This window comes from Peromyscus californicus, unplaced genomic scaffold (assembly GCF_007827085.1).
Source record: "Peromyscus californicus insignis strain IS unplaced genomic scaffold, ASM782708v3 Scaffold_5__1_contigs__length_169319896, whole genome shotgun sequence".
Lineage (NCBI taxonomy): Eukaryota > Metazoa > Chordata > Mammalia > Rodentia > Cricetidae > Peromyscus > Peromyscus californicus.
Genome location: NW_026294573.1, coordinates 28,286,738 through 28,304,352, shown reverse-complemented (window position 1 = coordinate 28,304,352; position 17,615 = coordinate 28,286,738). Strand labels below are relative to the sequence as shown.

At 40.6% G+C, this 17,615-nt stretch overlaps 1 protein-coding gene across 1 annotated transcript in view; it reads right to left on the bottom strand.

Annotated features, from left to right (window-relative positions):
- LOC128097934 (protein argonaute-3) overlaps positions 1–17,615 on the bottom strand; it is a 117,340-nt gene that overhangs the window by 81,444 nt on the left and 18,281 nt on the right. The window contains exon 3 of the mRNA XM_052718812.1: positions 5,380–5,500. Within this exon, the coding sequence (XP_052574772.1) occupies positions 5,380–5,500 (121 nt within the window). The remainder of the gene's footprint in view (positions 1–5,379; positions 5,501–17,615) is intronic.

Sequence of the window (17,615 nt, the reverse complement as noted above, 5' to 3'; positions counted from 1 at the left end):
TAAAGTGAAAAGATTTGGATTAATTCCTTTGGCAGGGGAAATTTCAAAACAGCCAAGTATAGACTCTGTTGTGTGGTTACAAATATTCATGCTTATAAAGATTTATAAAGAAAAGGAGCAAGCTGAGCAAGGAAAAATACAAAATGTACAATTTGAGGAGAAAAGGAGCACCAAGAAGTGGAATGGAGCTAAATTCTGTGTTCAAGGAGATAAACAGATTAATAAATGAAATAAAGGGAGTGGTGACCTCAGGGCAAAATCCCACCCAGCTAAGTTTCCAGCTGTGAAAAGGAATTAAAGAAAAGCTTAGAGCCAGGTGTAGTGGTACACACCTTATTCCCAGCACTCAAATGGCAGAGGCTGGTGGATCTCTGAGTTCAAGGACAGTCTGGTCTACAGATGGAGTTTCAGGATAGCCAAGCTTAAGCAATGAAGGAAACACATTGAAAACGGAAAGCTGGTGAAGATATAATTGAACAATGGGGGCTGTATTCCAGCCTAGTAAGCAGCAGAACTTAGCAGCTTCGGCCACATGGTTCTGGCTTTAAGGATAGAAGAAAGGGGTTATGGAATCCTCCATGACTAAGGAAAGCAGCCAAGGCCAGGCATGTTTCAGGGGTGTCCCTGAATGGAGGCCTAGAGAGGCCATTGTGTGAAGTCTGAAGGTGAAGTCTGGATTGCCTTGGAGACCCTAAGATGTTGGAGATGCCAGAGTCGTGGGATACTTGCCATGGAAAGCTGCTAACAGGGAGTAGAACCAGCCCAAGAGAAAGAAGTGTGTTACAGTCAACAAAGCTGAAAGGAATTGAAATTCTGAAGAGTGTTTTGATATCAGACATGGAGATGCAGAGTTTGGAGTTTGTCCAGCGGGTTTTCGATCTTGCTTTGGTCCAGTATTTCCTCATGGAAAAGCTCCCTTCCCTACACTTTGGAATGGTAATGCATTTCCTGTGCCATTATATGTTGGAAGTATGTGATCTGATTTTTTATTTTGATTTTATAGAGGATTAGAGTTAAGAGATTTCATGAATCTCAGAAGAGACCTTTGAACTTTTTTTTTTTTTTTTTTTTTGGTTTTTCGAGACAGGGTTTCTCTGTGTAGCTTTGCGCCCCTGGAACTCGCTTTGGAGACCAGGCTGGCCTCGAACTCACAGAGATCCGCCTGGCTCTGCCTCCCGAGTGCTGGGATTAAAGGCGTGCGCCACCACCGCCCGGCTTGAACTTTTAAACATTATTGAGACTGTGATAGACTATGGGATCTTTTGAAGCTGGGCTAAATGCATTCTGCATTATGTAACATACAAGCTTATGGGGGCCAGGGGATGAAATGTAGTAGTTTGAATGTAATTGGCCCCCATAAGCTCATAAGTAATGGCACTATTAGGAAGTATGGCTTTGTTGGAGCAGGTGGGGCCTTGTTGGAGGAAGTGTGTCACTGTGGAGGCAGACTTTGAAGCCATGCCCAGTGTCTCAGTTTACTTCTGCCTGCATGCTGCCATGTCCTACCATGATGATAATGGACTGAACCTCTGAAACTGTAAGCCCCCAGTTAAATGTTTTCCTTTATAAGAGTTGCCATGGTCATGGTGTCTTCACAGCAATAGAAACCCCAACTAAAACAAGTAGAGAAAAAAAAAAAAAACTAAAACCAAACACAAACAGAATCAAATGTAATTCAAATGAATAGAAAAACCAAGAAGATCTTGATGTCAAGTAACTCTTAAACACAGTAAATAAATATACTGACTACACCCTCAATTTGAAGAGTGAAGGCAGAGGAAGAGTTGGTTTGGAAGGACAGCTGCATACAAGAAAAAAATCTTAAACTCTTATTAGTATGTTTGTTTTTCTATAGTGGTATAAGTGCAGTAATGTAGAAACTATTTTCTATGTACTGTAGAATTTTGGGAAAAAAAGGTGATAGTGGAGGGTAGGGAGCAGGGGTCTAACAGCAACTACAAACAGCTAGTGATATAGCTCAGCAAGTAAGGGGATTGCCAACAAGCCTGACTACCTGAGTCCGAGCCCCAGGACCCATATAGTGGAAGTAGAGAACTGACCTGACTCATTCACTCTCTCTCTCTTTCTCTGATACGCGCACACAAGCGCAGGTGCACGTGTGCGTGCGCACACACACACACACACACACTTTGAATAAACAAACAAACAAACAAACAAACAAATAAACAAGGATTGGAGAGACAGCTCAAGTTATGCTGTTTTTTCAGAGGACCAGTTTCCAGCACCCACAGTAGGCAGCTCAAAACTTCTTTTAACACCAGTTCCATGGAATCAATGCCCTTTTCTGGGCTCCACAAGCACCCAGGCATACACACAAATGAAAATTAAATGAATATTACAAAAATAAAGTGTTAACATTTTAATATTATTTTATTTACACAAAGTGCATATGTATATATATATATCTTGCTCCTGTCCATTAATAAAAGGTTTAGGAAGCACATATACCTCCATATCAGTGAGCATATATGGTACTCAGATTTGGTTTCAAAATTGTATTCCAAAACAGGAAACTAGGGCTCTCCTGAGAAATGGTTGCTTGCAGGGATGCACCAGCAAAAATCTAAGTTTAGAATATCCTGTACCAGAAGGTAATGAAATGTTAACAAAGAAAGTGTTTGCCAGATGTGGTGGCTCATGCATGAAATTCTAGCATTGGAAAGGCTAAGGCAGGGGAATGACCACAAGTTTGAGATCAGCCTGGTTATACAGTGAGTTCCAGGACAACACAGGTTAGAATGAGACCTGATCTCAAATTAAGAAAGTTTAAAAAGAAATGAAGTGTGTCATATCAAAAGAACACAAGAATCAGCTTAAGGGTGTACCTACTGACTATATCTGGCACAAATCATGTCAGATAAATAAACGAGATAAAAGAAAATACTTTTATTATGTAGGCAATAATCCTCTCAAGCAAGAATCACCAATTGCTAAAAAATGTAAAAATAGGATCCTTAAAAGTTATTTCTTGAGCCGGGCGGTGGTGGCGCACGCCTTTAATCTCAGCACTCGGGAGGCAGAGCCAGGCGGATCTCTGTGAGTTCGAGGCCAGCCTGGGCTACCAAGTGAGTTCCAGGAAAAGGCACAAAGCTACACAGAGAAACCCTGTCTCGAAAAACCAAAAAAAAAAAAAAAAAAGTTATTTCTTGATCACAACTGAAAACTGTACATCAAAGGGCACAGCTGACAGGAGAAAGAGTCCACGGAACGCCAGAAAACGTCTTTACAGAGCACATATGGAACTGATAGGAGAAAGAGTCCATGGAACGCCAGAAAACGTCTTTACAGAGCACATATGGAACTGACAGGAGAAAGAGTCCACGGAACGCCAGAAAACACCTTTACAGAGCACATATGGAACTGACAGGAGAAAGAGTCCATGGAACGCCAGAAAACGTCTTTACAGAGCACATATGGAAAAGAGGTTAGCATCTAAAACATTAAAAAAATCAAAAACTCTTGTTAACTCATTAACTGTAAAAACAAAAACTCAATTTAAAAACTAGATAAAATGCTTGATGAACATAAAAATGGCCAAGGAATACATGAAAATAAGTTCAATATCATTAATTTGGAGGAAATCCAAACCACAAGGAAACTGGGCCTGGTTGTTAAGACCTATAGTACCAGCTCCTGAGAGAGCAAAGGCAGGGGGGTTTTGAGTTAAGATGCCAGCCTTGTACTACACAAAGAGTCAAAGGTCAGCCCTGGGTTATACAATGAGATCTAAATGAGATCTATCAACAGAAAAATAGATAAACAAAATGTGTTGTGTACAGGTAATAGATTTATCACTCAACCTTGAAAAAGAAAGAAATTCTAAATAACATATGTTGCACTATTGATATAATTTGAGAACACACTGCTAAGTGAAATAGGCAAGCCACAAAAGGATAAATGCTTCATGATTCCACTCACTTGAAGTACCTAGCGGTGTCAAATTCAAATACACAGAAAGGAGAGTAGTGGTTACCAAGGGTTGATGGGAGAAGTTAATAAAGAGTGTTTAATGCAGAGGAGGAGTGGATTGGGCAGGGGAGGTCAGAGAATGTAAATAAATAAATTTAATTAAAAAAAAGAAGAGTGTTTAGTGGGTACAGAGTTTCAACTTAACAGGATAAACACAGTTCTGGATGGTGGTAATGGCTATATAACATTGTAAAAGTGCTTGACAGTACTGAACTGTACTTTTAAAATGATTAAGATGCTATTTGTACTTACAACTAAAAAAACAAAAACAAAAACAAAAAACAAAACTTCCCCTTAAGATACTACCTACAAGAAGACAAAGAATATCTTGGTAGGAAAACAGGCAGAAATCAATTTAACCAAGTGGTTGAAGCTACCACCACCATTAATGGAACAAATACATGTTATGGACCTCTGAGTACAACGGCACTGAGAAACAAGAACACTTCTGCAGTATTCTGTCCAGATTATACATAAACAAACTGTAACCAGGGAAGGAGATGACAGACACAACTCAGGAGCATCTAAAAACAACTTGCCTGTGGTCTTCGATCATGTTTACATCATAAAAGAAAAGAGAAAGAAAAAGGTCAAATAATTGTTCCATCACAAAGACTAAAGACGTGTGATGACTATTAGCATGATCCTGGACTGGATTCTTTATTAGAGGAAGGGAAGACCCTAACGAACAGAATTAAAACAATGGGCAAAACTAGAATATGGATTGCTGATTAGACAAAAGTATTATACCAATATTGAATTTAATTAAGTTGGTAAATATACCATAGTTTTTCTTCTTTATTCTTAGGAAATAACATATATTAAAATGTTATTAATGGGGCATAATGTATGCAACCCAACTGTGAATGGGTTAGGAAAAAGTAAGTATGTATGTATGTTTCATGAAAGAGCAAAAGAGAGTAAGGAAAAATTCTAAAATCAGTGCAGCAAATGTTAAGGATAGAGGTGAATCTGAGTAAAGTGTATCTGAGTTTTCTGCACTGTTCTTAAGGCTTTTCTGTAAACCTGAAATTATTTCAAGAGAAGGTGGAAAATGAACACATTAATATGGATTACAATTTAAAATGGTAGGAAGATCATTTAGAAGGAGATATAGGGGCTCAGAGGTTAAGAGCACATATTCTTACAGAGGACCCAAGTTTGGTTCCCAGCACCAACATGGCTGCACACAATTAGCTATAACTCCAATTTCAGGGGATCTGACACCCTTTTCTGACCTCCCCAGGCACTGCACAAATATGATGCACAGACATACATACAGGCAAAGCGTTCATCACATAAAATAAAAATAAATGAATCTAAAAAAAAGAATAAAATAAAAGGAGATATAGCACAAGTATAGCTTTACAATAAAGAAACACATCTTACCCCAGTAGTTGCCACAGGAAGTGGATTGGCTGTGTAAAGGCTTCTTTTCCCATCATACACTGGTCTACGGTCTCCAAATATAGTTACTTTAAAATGTTGAACCATTGAGTCAACTACTTCTCTAAGGAAGGAAAAAAATACATTCACATAATCCTCTGCAAGATGAAATGCAAAACTATTAACTGAAATATTACTGGCACTGTTTAATGACCTCAAAATATGGCTTTCAGAGCCATACCTTAAGATAGCAGAAAGACTGACTGCAGGCAAAGGATGACACACAGTTCCCAAAAACAAGAATGAACCCAGTAAATCAATCATTTTGGAATCCTGTTGACTAGAAAAATATTATTAGAATTTGATTCAAAATCCCTTTCATCTTCTCTAAGCACTTCCTGATTGTTTACCTTTATCTCTCAAACAGTAAGATGTTCTTTGTACTGTGCTAAAATACATCTTGTGTGTATCCCTATTTAGAGCAATCAGTCTATTGTATTATAATTCTATTCTTCATCCCCAGAGTGAGTTTCCTGAGGGCAACAAGCACATCTATATTCCTTAGACTACTACCAGTGAGGTGCTGTGAGACGCCCAGCTGGGCATGTAGCGCTGTGGCACACTTGCCTCACATGTACAAGGCCCAATGTTTACTCCCCCCTGGACCACAAAAAGAAAGCTCTATTTTCATTCAGCAAACATGGAAAGGCATTAACAACTTACATTTAAAAAATTATAGACTACAGAGAATAATACGAAATACCTGCAAATCAATACAATCTTTTTCATTTTTTTTTTTCCCCAAGAGTTTCTCTGTGTAGCCTTGGCTGTCCTAGAACTCCCTCTGTAGACCAAGCTGACCTTGAACTCACAGAGATCCACCTGCCTCTGCCACCTTAGTGCTGGGATTACGGGCGTGCAACACCACTGCCAGACTTTATTCACAACTTCTTAAAGACAGTGAAAAGGTATTTAAAAGGATACATGCCAATTTATGTCTAGAGAGGAACTGTTTACACAATCTCAATACATTACAATAAGAGCACACTTGAACAGTATTGGCATGATATAAATTAAAATCAAAAGATTAATATCTAGCCCAGGTGAGTGGGGAGAAAAGGAGGAGAAGGAAAACAAGCATTTTCCAGAACAGAAAAAGAAACCAAGCTGACTTGATTCCCAGAAAAACTTCTGACATAGCACAAAAATCTCTATTTTCCACCCTGCTTTCAAATTTTGTGTTTCACTGAAACTCTTTTAAATCAACATCATGTCTTTCATAAGTAATGTGACACTAAAGATTTGATTCAGCTATCCGCTTTGGAGTCCCGAAAATTTCAAAGACTGCTAAAGTTTCCTTTTGTGAGCTGGGCAGTGGTGCCGCACGCCTTTGATCCCAGCACTCAGGAGGCAGAGGCAGGTGGATCTCTGTGAGTTCAAGGCCAGCCTGATCTTCAGAGAGTTCCAGGACAGTCAGGGCTACATAGTAAAAGTTTCTTTTTTGTGGCCATTATTATAAAGTCCATTTTTTTATATGCCACTGCCAAATAAATCATAAAGATCTCATTTGTTAGATATTTTTATTAAAAAAAAACCTCAACAACTGTTTTTAAGCTTACCAACTCCTAGAAGCCCAAACCACTCTGAACATCAAAATGGCAGGGGAGACTGAAATGGTAGAGACAAAATACTTCAGAGATAAGAGCATCCTGCTTTGATATATAGCACACGGTAGTTCCTTAATAAATTTCTAGCAGTGGACAGTTGATCTACTTCAGTGACCTTCTAAATCTGAGTGGAAAACATCTAAAGCTGAATTCAACAAATTTACTCCAGAGTTGAATCTCATTTTATTTTGTTATCACTTTTATTTAACTAATAGTGCCTCTGCCTCCCTCAGTACCCAGACTTGAAACCTGGCTGACCTCCTCCCCTCATGACTTGCTGACTCCACCTCTGCAGCATTAGGAACTCCAGCCTTTCCATTCTGAATGACCACTACTTTCCATTCTGAATGACCACCACTTTCCATTCTGAATGACCACCACTTTCCATTCTGAATGACCACCACCTTAGATTAAGACCTTAGTCCTAGTACTTGGATTACTTAAGTTTTTTGTTTTTAATGTCTTTAGTTTTTTCTTCTCCAATCCGACTTACATATCATTGCTAAATAAACCCCTATGCTACATTATTCCTAGAGTACAAAAGCCTATGTTAGGGTTGGGCATGGTGGCTCAAGCCCTTAATCCCAGCACCTGAATGACAGGGGCAGGTGGATCTCTGCCAGCCTGATCTACAGGGAAAAAAAAAAGTGATGAGCTAATCATCCTTTTCAGTTCTTGACACATAAAAGCCCTCTAACAAACTGATTTCCTTCCTGCCATCTCCATATCCTATGCTCATCTCCTAAGTTAGTCCTTCTGATGTGCTTGACAAAGCATGTATTCTTATGTGTTCTTACCTTTACCTTCTACACTTGATTTTTAAAAACCTATTCATACTGCTATGGCAAGATCAGTTTCTTTTTTAGCAGTTATTTTTCAAAATTATTTTCAAAGGCTTCATCTGTGTGATGTTTTGGAAGAAAAGGGCCCCCAAAGGGAATGGCACTATTAGGAGGTGTGGCCTTGTTGGAGGAAGTGTGTCACTGTTGGGGTGGGCTTTAAGGTCTCTTTTGCTCAAGTTTTCCTCAGTGTGACAGTTCAGTTGACTTCCTGATGCCTGCAAAATGTAGCACTCTCAGCCTGCACACCGCCATGTTCCCTATCATGATGATAATGGACTGAACCTCTGAAATTGTAAGCGAGCCCCCTCATTTAAATGCTTTCTCTATGAGAGTTGTGTGGTCATGGTGTCTTCTCACAGCAATAAAAACCCTGACTAAGACAGTCTAGGAAAAGCAGTTGTAAATAATTTAAAAGCAGTTGTAAACGAATGTACTTAGTTCGTTTCTGACTGATACAACATACTCTATATTATTTAGCCATTCTCCCATCAATTAGACTTTACTTATCTAATGCCAGCTATAAAAGAAACACAGTTGCAATGCATCATTTCCATACATGTATCCTCATGAACCAGCGAGAATTAACCTCTTGTTATGCACCCAGAAAAAGGACTGTAGGCAAAGTGAATTTTATCAAAGAAACAATGAACTACTAAATTGCTCTCCCAAAAGGTTCACAACCTTTGATGTTCTGTTTCATTATGTCTCAGTCACATTTTGCTTTCTAATATATTTTTCTTCCCTTTTTCTTCTTTTTTCTTTTCTTTCTTTCTTTCCTTTTTTTTTTCCTTTTCTTTTCTAGACAGGGTTTCTCTGTAACAGCCCTAGCTATCCTGGAACTCGCTTTTGTAGACCAGGCTGGCCTCAAACTCACAGAGATCTCCCTGCCTCTGTCTCCCAAGTACTGGGATCAAAGGTGTGGGCCACCACCACCTGGAGTTTTCTAATATTTACTAGCCTGATGGGCATAATTTAAAACCTTTTAAATTTAGATCTCACTTATTACTAGGGAATTTGAACATTTGTCTGTGTGTGTCCACTCTTCTGCAAATTCCCTGTTTGTTTCCTTTGGAGTTCCACAGTCTTCTTGTTGTTTTGAAGATATCTCATTTATATTCTAGACAGTAACTCACAATCAGGCTTAGTTGCTATAAAAATTTTTGCCCACTGTTTTAACACTGTCTATGTACCTGTTTAACTGAAACCCATCATTTTATATTATCAAATTAATCAACTGTTTTCACTTATGGCTTCACACTTTTAAGATGCTTTTTTAAGAAACACTATCTCAATACAGGTTGCATATCCTTCATCTGAAATGCTTAGAATTAGAAGCATTTAAGTTTTTTTTTAATTTTTTTATTTTTATTTTGCAATACAATTCAGTTCTACATATCAGCCATGGATTCCCTTGTTCTCCCCCCTCCCGCCCCCCTCATCTTTCCCCCAGCCCACCCCCCATTCCCACCTCCTCCAGGGCAAAGCCTCCCCCGAGGACTGAGATCAACCTGGTAGACTCAGTCCAGGTAGGTCCAGTCCCCTCCTCCCAGGCCGAGCCAAGCGATCCTGCATAGGCCCCAGGTTTCAAACAGCCGACTCATGCAATGAGCACAGGACCTGGGAGGCTACCTGGAAAACAGGACCCCAAGAAAGACACGGGGATCACCCAATGACAGAGAAATGGATGAGATCTACATGAACAGCCTGGACATGAGTGGGGGTAGTGAAGGGCGAGGGTTGAGGGAAAGAGAGCTTGGGGGAGTGGGAGATCCCAGCTGGATTAACAACAGAGAGGGAGAACAAGGAATACGAGACCATGGTAAATGAAGACCGCATTTAAGATTTTTAAAATCATTGTATATACATATATGATATGTATACATCAATGTTATTTCTCAGCCACTAAGGAAAACAAAATCCTGTCAGCTTGAGGAAGTTTGATGGAACTAGTCATATGCTAAATAAATGAGCCAGACACAGATGTACAAATGTTACATGTTTTACCTTCATATTTGGAAGCTAGAATTAAATGTGTGTGTGTGTGTGTGTGTGTGTGTGTGTGTGTGTGTGTGTGTGTGTGTGTGTGTCTGTGTGTGTGTGTGTCTGTGTGTGTCTTGATAGCCATTATTAGGCCAGGTAATTGAACAAATAAAGGAAAGAAAGAAGTCAGTATAAGAAGCATAGTTGAGGAATGCTATAACTATGTGGAAGATACACACGGAGCTGAAGAAATAGCTCAGTGATTAAGAAGCATTTGCTGTTCTTACAGAGAACTAGGTTCAGTTTCCAGCACACACATGGAAGCTCACAACCTTACATAGGCACACACACAAACATTCATGTAACACACTCATACACATAAAGCCAAAAAAGTTATACATATATGCAAGTACATCAATGAAAATCATTAATTGTAGCCGGGTGGTGATGGGATAGGCCTTTAATCCCAGCACTCCGGAGGAAAGGCAGGCAGATCTCTAAGAGTGCCAGGACAGCCAAGACTATAGAGAAAAACCCTGTCTTGAAAAACTTAGAAGGAGAAGAAGGAGGAGGAGGAGGAGGAGGAGGAGGAGGAGGAGGAGGAGGAGGAGGAGGAGAAGGAGAAGAAGAAGAAAGGAAAAAGAAAATAATTAATTGTGCTGGCTAGTTTTATGTCAACTTGACATAAACTAAAGTCATCTGAGAGGAGGGAACCACAATTAAGAAAATATCTCCATAAGATTGGGCTGTAGGCAAGTCCGTAGGGCATTTTCTTAATTAGTGATTGATGGGGAGGCCCAACCAGCCCATTGTGGGTGGTACCATCCCTGGGCTGATGGTCCTGGGTTCTATAAGAAAGCAGGCTGAACAAGCCATGGGAAGCAAGCCAGCAAGCAGCACCCTTCTGTGGCCTCTACATCAGCTCCCGCCTCCAGGTTACTGCCCCGTTTGAGTTCCTGTCCTGATTTTTTTGATGATGAACAGTGATACAAAAGTGGAAGTCAAATAAACCCTTTCCTCCCCAAGTTGCTTTCTGGTCATGGTGTTTCATTGCAGTACCAGAAACCCTAACCAAGACATTAAGGAAATATTAAAATATTAACAATTATGCAGAAGCAAAAAATACAAAAGAAATCATGCTCATCAGCTAGAATATATTTCAATTATTTAAAGGAAGATTTTGTATGTATGTATGCAAGTGTGTGTGGGTGTGTCTACATGCACACAGTGTGTGCATGAATGACCTAAGAGTTGAATTCAGATCTTCACACTTGCAACACTTTATTGACTAAGTGCTCTCAAAGACCCTCACAAATATGTTTCCAGTATAACACTGAGATTTTTCCAAATAATAAATGGATATACCACAATGCATTACCATCAACTATAATAACCTGTTTTTTTTTCTTGATAAATAATAATAGGCTATCACTCTATAGCCCAAGCTGGTCTCAAATTCACACCAACTTCAGGCTTCCTCCTAACTGCTGGGATAATAGGTATGAGCCAACACACCTAGCTTCTAAGCATTTCTAATGCCAAGAACAAATTCTAGCAGTTATCAGGAACTATTAACTGATTTTCAGTATATTATAGTTATTAGTTATAAAATACCTATCTTCTATTAGAACAATAGAAGTGGAGAAGGTGGGAATTAGTCTCTTGATTTTTTTGTTCAAATGTAGAATTTTTAGCAGAACATTTGTGTATACTGTTAAAACAATTTCTTAGCTTTATAAGAAGTGAAACTACATAAATAAAATACATAGCATTTTAATTTAAAATTTTAAATTACATCATTTCTTTCGTGTGTGTATATGTGGGTAGGTGCACATGTCATGGCATGCATGTGGAGGCCAGAGGACAGCTTGAAGGAATCAGTTCTCCTGCTGCCACATGGGTCTCAGGGATCAAACCCAGGCTGTCAGGTCATCAGGTTTGCCAACAGATGCTTTTCCCCACTGAGCCATCTGGACAGCATTTTTTCTTTTAAGATGGGGTCCTACTGTGTAGCTCTGGCTATACTGGAACTCACTACGTAGACCAGGGTGTCTGGAACTCACAGAGCCAACTTCCTCTGCCTCTATGCAAGGATTAAAGGTGTGAGCCACTATATCAGGCCAATAAGCCCAACATTTTAACTTAGAAAGATTGTTTAAGGAAATAATTTTGGAAAATTTAAGTAAAAGGAGCTAAGTTTTATCAAAATTTAATGGCCTCCTTTCACTAATAAACTTAGTCTGGGAAAATTCTTGCAGGAAATTTTTCTTTTCGGAACTTCAAACTACAGTTTAAAACTAAGAATTTATCTGGCAATTACTCTGAAAATGGAACTCACCTGAGTATGTTGAGTCTTATAAAGGGCTAGAGCCTACCTTCCCAGTCTTACCTCAACTATCACTCCTACATCTTAGTACCAAGTCTTCTGATGCCATCATGCTGTGGTGCACAGACTGTAAATTACAATTTAATAAACAAGTATTTAATTTCAACATTTAAATACCTTGAAGAAATTTGCAACAGTCTACTCAATTTCCTTGTACACTTAGCTGGATAAACCTGAGGTCATGTTTCTAAAATACACGAATTTTAGTTATTGTGGCCACTCACTTCCTTAAAAAATATATATGCCATTTTAAATTTACTTATTAAACCCTCTTTCTTACCAAATACCTATTCTCTTTCTTTTTTTATATTTAAAATTTTTTATTTCTGTGCATAAGTGTTTGCTTGCATGTGTGTCTGTGTACTATGAGTATGCCTGGTGCCCAAAGAGGCCAGAAGAGAATGTCAGATTCCCTGGGACTGGAGTTACAGATGGTTCTGAACCACCCAAAGCAGCCAGTGCTCTTAACTGCTGAGCCATTACTCTAGCCACAAAGTAGTGTTTTTAACCAAAACAACAACAAAAAGAGACAGACCAACAACACATACCCCCAAAAGCAGAAAATAAGTCTAGAGAGTAAGTCTGCAGAGAAGCTGACTCACAGAATGACTCATGAGTATTTCCTGGGTATTTCTCCAAGAAAACTCCTCCGACTACAGTGGAAACTTGTTTGGCTAGGATACCTAGTCCAATATTATGATTAATGCCTTAGTGCTAAATATCTGTTTATGTAGCACAAGAAATGCCTCATACTCATAAATATTAGAAAATTCTAGTCAACTAAAACAGGATCACTTTGACATTATAGAAGGTAGCAACACAATCTTTATATTAATAAGAAACAATTTGATATTGCTTTATCCATTTTCAAAAAGTTAGTCAGAACTAACTGTTTCATTTTGACCCTCAACTATTTTGGTAATATTCAAAGGGAATTGAAAAAACAAGGTATGGCGCCCACGCCTGTAATCCCCACACTTAGAAGACTAAGGCAGGAGGATCACTACTGTCTCAAAAGGGGTAGGCGGTTGCAAAAGGTCTATTTAGTTCCTATTACCCCTACCCTCATCCCTTAAAGCAGGATCTCCTTATATAGTCCAGGCTGGCCTGGAACTTGTTATATGTAGACCAGGTTAATTTCAAACTCATCATTTAACTAAGGCTGGCCTCTTAACTCATGGTTATCTTCCTGCTTCAGTCTCCTAAGTGCTGGGATCACAGGAATACACCAGTCAACTGGTAACAGAGACTAACCAACACAGGTCCATCCTTTGTCAACATGATTCTCAAACTTATTATCATTATTATTATTATTATTATTTTGGTTTTTGAGGCAGGGTTTCTCTGTGTAACCTTAGCTATCCTGGAACTCACTCTGCCACCACCATCCAGTGGAACATATTATTTTTATCCATAATATTCCATCCTCAGCCCTCAATGCTCATGGCATCTTATGATGCAAAATGCAATTAGTTATCTAAAGGAGACATTCCCCTCAAATCTGAAGAGTTCTATCACTTTCAAAAGACCCCAATCTAGAGTGTCTTCTGAGACTCAAAGCAATCTCTTAATTGTGAGCTGTTGTAAAATAAGAACCCAAGTCCTGTATTCCCAACCAATAATATTACCAAGTAAACACTGGCAAAAGAGAGGAATAGGAGGATAGTAAGTAAAGACCAGGCCAAAGACTGCCATGCTATGGTTTCATGTCTAGCATCTGTACTTCACAGTAACTTACACTGAGCTCCAATGGCCACGGGTAGTCCCACCCCTCCCATTCCACAGCCTGGAGCTCATGCAGCCTCCCTTGGGCTGGCTCTATCCTATGACTACAGCTTTTCTTGGTGTACATCTCAAGGTTCTGGCATCTCTGACATCAAGAGTCTCCACTACAATTTAGACTTTATGTCACAGCTTCATTCAATGGCCTCTCAGGGCCTCTTTGTAGGGACTCCGACACTGCCACTGTCACTCTATTGTATAACCTAAGTGGCTTTCTGGAAACTTACTACAAACTTTCAGAACCATGCAACCCTTGAATTTTTCCACCAAGTTGTGCTACCAGATCAAGATGTAGTTAGTTGGGGCTGGAGAGATGGCTCAGAGGTTAAGAGCACCGACTGTTCTTCTAGAGGTTCTAAGTTCAATTCCCAGCACCCACATGGTGGCTCACAACCATCTGTAATGAGATCTGGCACCCTCTTCTGTATACATAATAAATAAATAAATCTCTAAAAAAAAAAAAAAAGATGTAGTTAGTCTAGTATTCTTCTACCACAGATGTAGTGGCTTCTGTGCACTCTGGCAGCTGAACCCAAGAAAACACTCCATGGGCAATTGTTCTTTTCTTTCTTTTTAATTTTATTTATTTATTTTTTTACTTTTTATTTATTCTGTGTGTCTTTCACACCATGCATCTTGATCCCATTAATTTCCCTGTCCCTTTGCATCTGCCCTCTGGCCCTGCAACCCGCCCACTTCTCCCTCAAATAAAACAAAATTTAAAAGGAAAAAATTAAAAATATTGTCATGGAAGCTGCAGTGTGACACAGTGAGTCACGAAGTAAACCCCTTTGTCCATTTATCTTTACTTGCAAGTGTCCATTGCAAAGAGTCATTGGTCTGGCTTGAGGCCTCTGGTTTCTACTACACTGTCAATGCTGAGCCCTCACTGGGATTCTTGGATATCCTGTTGTTGCTTTGCATTGTGCAGATCCTGCAGCTTTGGGTCTGGCCCCTTCATGTGCTCCAGCAGATCATAGATGGGGTGGATGCTGGGGCAGGCCAAGTCATAACCCTGGTTCTGGGCCTGGGAAGCTGCAGAGTTGGTCTACCAGCCAGTTTTCCCCTGTCCTTGCCACCAAGTGAGCTCTCCAGCACTGCTCCAGCTAATTCACCCCTTGTAGCAATGAGCGAGGGGAAGGGCCACTTCTCCTGCCTTCAAAGCCTCAGAGCCGGCTCTCCCACACCTACACCATCAGGACCAGCTCCACTGTGTTGCCCAGGCAAGGTACAGGGGCCACTCTTCTGTGTCTGCAGCTGGTGAGGGGCAGGGACAGCCCACTCCCATGATCCCAGGGTCAGCTCCTCCACCTGTCCCATGCATCAAGGGTCGGGGACACGGACACACGCATACACACAAAACAAACACACACACACACACACACACACACACACACACACACACACACACACACACACACATCTCTCCTCCACCCATGCCACATGTCAGATGAGTAATGGAAAACCCACTCCCCAACACTGGGGCTGGGTCACCCACACCTGACAACAGATCCAACTCTGCTACGTTGCCCAGGCAAGGAACAGGGCCCACTTTCCTGAGTGCTGCAGCTGGTAACGGGTGAGGGGTAAGGGAGGCATCTCTCCCCCACCCATACCACTAAATGACAGATGAGCCAACAGGGCGAGCTCTAATGTGTTGCCCAGGTGAGGTGCAGGGCCTGCTTTCCCGAGTGTTGCAGCTAAAGGGGCCGGCGGTGGCGGCGGCGGCGCAGGAACAGCTTTCCTGCTCTTGTGACCTCAGGGTCAGTTCCCCCACCTGTCCCAGGCGCTGATAGGGCAGGGGTGGGATTGGAGGGGGAGCGAGCGGTTTTCAAGCAGGGAATCCCTTCAGCAGCATTCTCAGTGCATCCTCAGTTAAGGCTCCCTCCTTTCAAACGAACTTGCATTTTCATAAGCTGGACTCTTTGATGAACGAGTTTCTGAACTCCTGGTACCTTCTTCTTGTCCCAGTGCAGGACAGGAGATTTATTTATTTAGAGATAAGGTCTCATTATATGGCCCTGGCTTCCTTTAGAGACTTGCTGTGATCCTCTTGGCTGTGTCTCTGAAGCCGGGTTAAAGACATACAGTGCAAAGCCTGTCTGAGACTCTCTCTCTCTCTCTCTCTCTCTCTCTCTCTCTCTCTCTCTCTCTCTCTCTCTCCTCTCCCTCTCCCACTCTCTCTGTTTTTTTGAGACAGGGTTTCAACAGCCCTGGCTGTCCTGGAATTCACTTTGTAGACCAGGCTGGTCTTGAACTCTGAGATCTGCCTGCCTCTACCTCCCAAGTGCTCTGAGATTTCTCTTTAATGATCTTACTTTATTTAACAATGTCAGCTGATCTCAACACATCCTCCTTGCATGTATCTTTAAACACCAAGCTACACATTTTAAACATCTTTCTGCTCTCTCACTGCAGATCTGACTAAGAGCAGTGAGTGGTAATTATGTCACAGTCTGGATGTTACCTGTCTTGAAATTCAAACAATATAGTCCATTACTTTTCAATTCATTCTCACTCAGATTTTCAGAAAACAGTTAGCCCATTTCTGAATTTGGTGGCTTATAGAAACCTCCTAACTAGGCCTCTGCTATCTGCATTTTGGTCCTCCAAAGTCCCTTCAGAATGGCCCATAAGTTCTGCTGACAGCATTCTAGAGCTTCTCTAGCTGGAACCTTCCAATATACAATATACATTATACAATAGCATGAAGTACACATTCCCAGTCCAAAGAGAAGATTGGGAGGACTAGACTACAGCAGTCTGAAACCAAGGAGGCCAACCAACAAATCCCACACTCCATGCCCAGCATCTGAGGCTCGGGGGCACCATTCTTCCTATAAAACAATCCCAAAGGCCTATAAACCACATGCTCGGGTTTGTTTGTTTTTAAATTTTTTAGATTACATTTTTATTTCATTAATTTTGTATGTGTGGAGAAGCAAGCCATGGTGCACGTGGTGCCTCTGAGTCTGTTCTGCCCTTCTGCCGTGTGGGTTCCAGGGCTCAAACTTGAGTTATCAGCAATCAAGCATGGTGGCAGGCACCTTTACCCACTGAGCCATCTCCCTCTCTCCCCACAATTATGTTTATCACAGCAACAAATCTACTATTAGTACTAGTTTTCCAAATTATTTTTCTTGCAGTTGTGACAGATATCTGACAAAAGTAATTTAAGAAGAGTTTGTTGCAGTTCACAGATTGAGAGTTGCAATCCACCACAGCACACGAGTCTTGGTGGCAGGAACATGAAGTAGCTGATCACACTATGTCCATAGTCAGGAAAACCAAGAAATGAAGGTTACTACTCAACTGGCTTCCTCCTTTTTCCTTTTTCATTCAGTTTGGAACCATAGTCCTTGGGATGCTATCACCCACATTCTGGGTGGGTCTTTCACCCTCTGTTAAGCCTCTGTAAATATACCCACATTGTGGATAAAGTGTCTCCTGGGTGATTCCAAGTCCAGTCAAGATGACAAGGAAGATTAACCAACATATACCACAACATCTGTTCTTTTCTACCTACTGCTGCATTCATCTTTACTTTTTTTTTTTTTTTTTTTTGGTTGGTTGGTTTTTTTC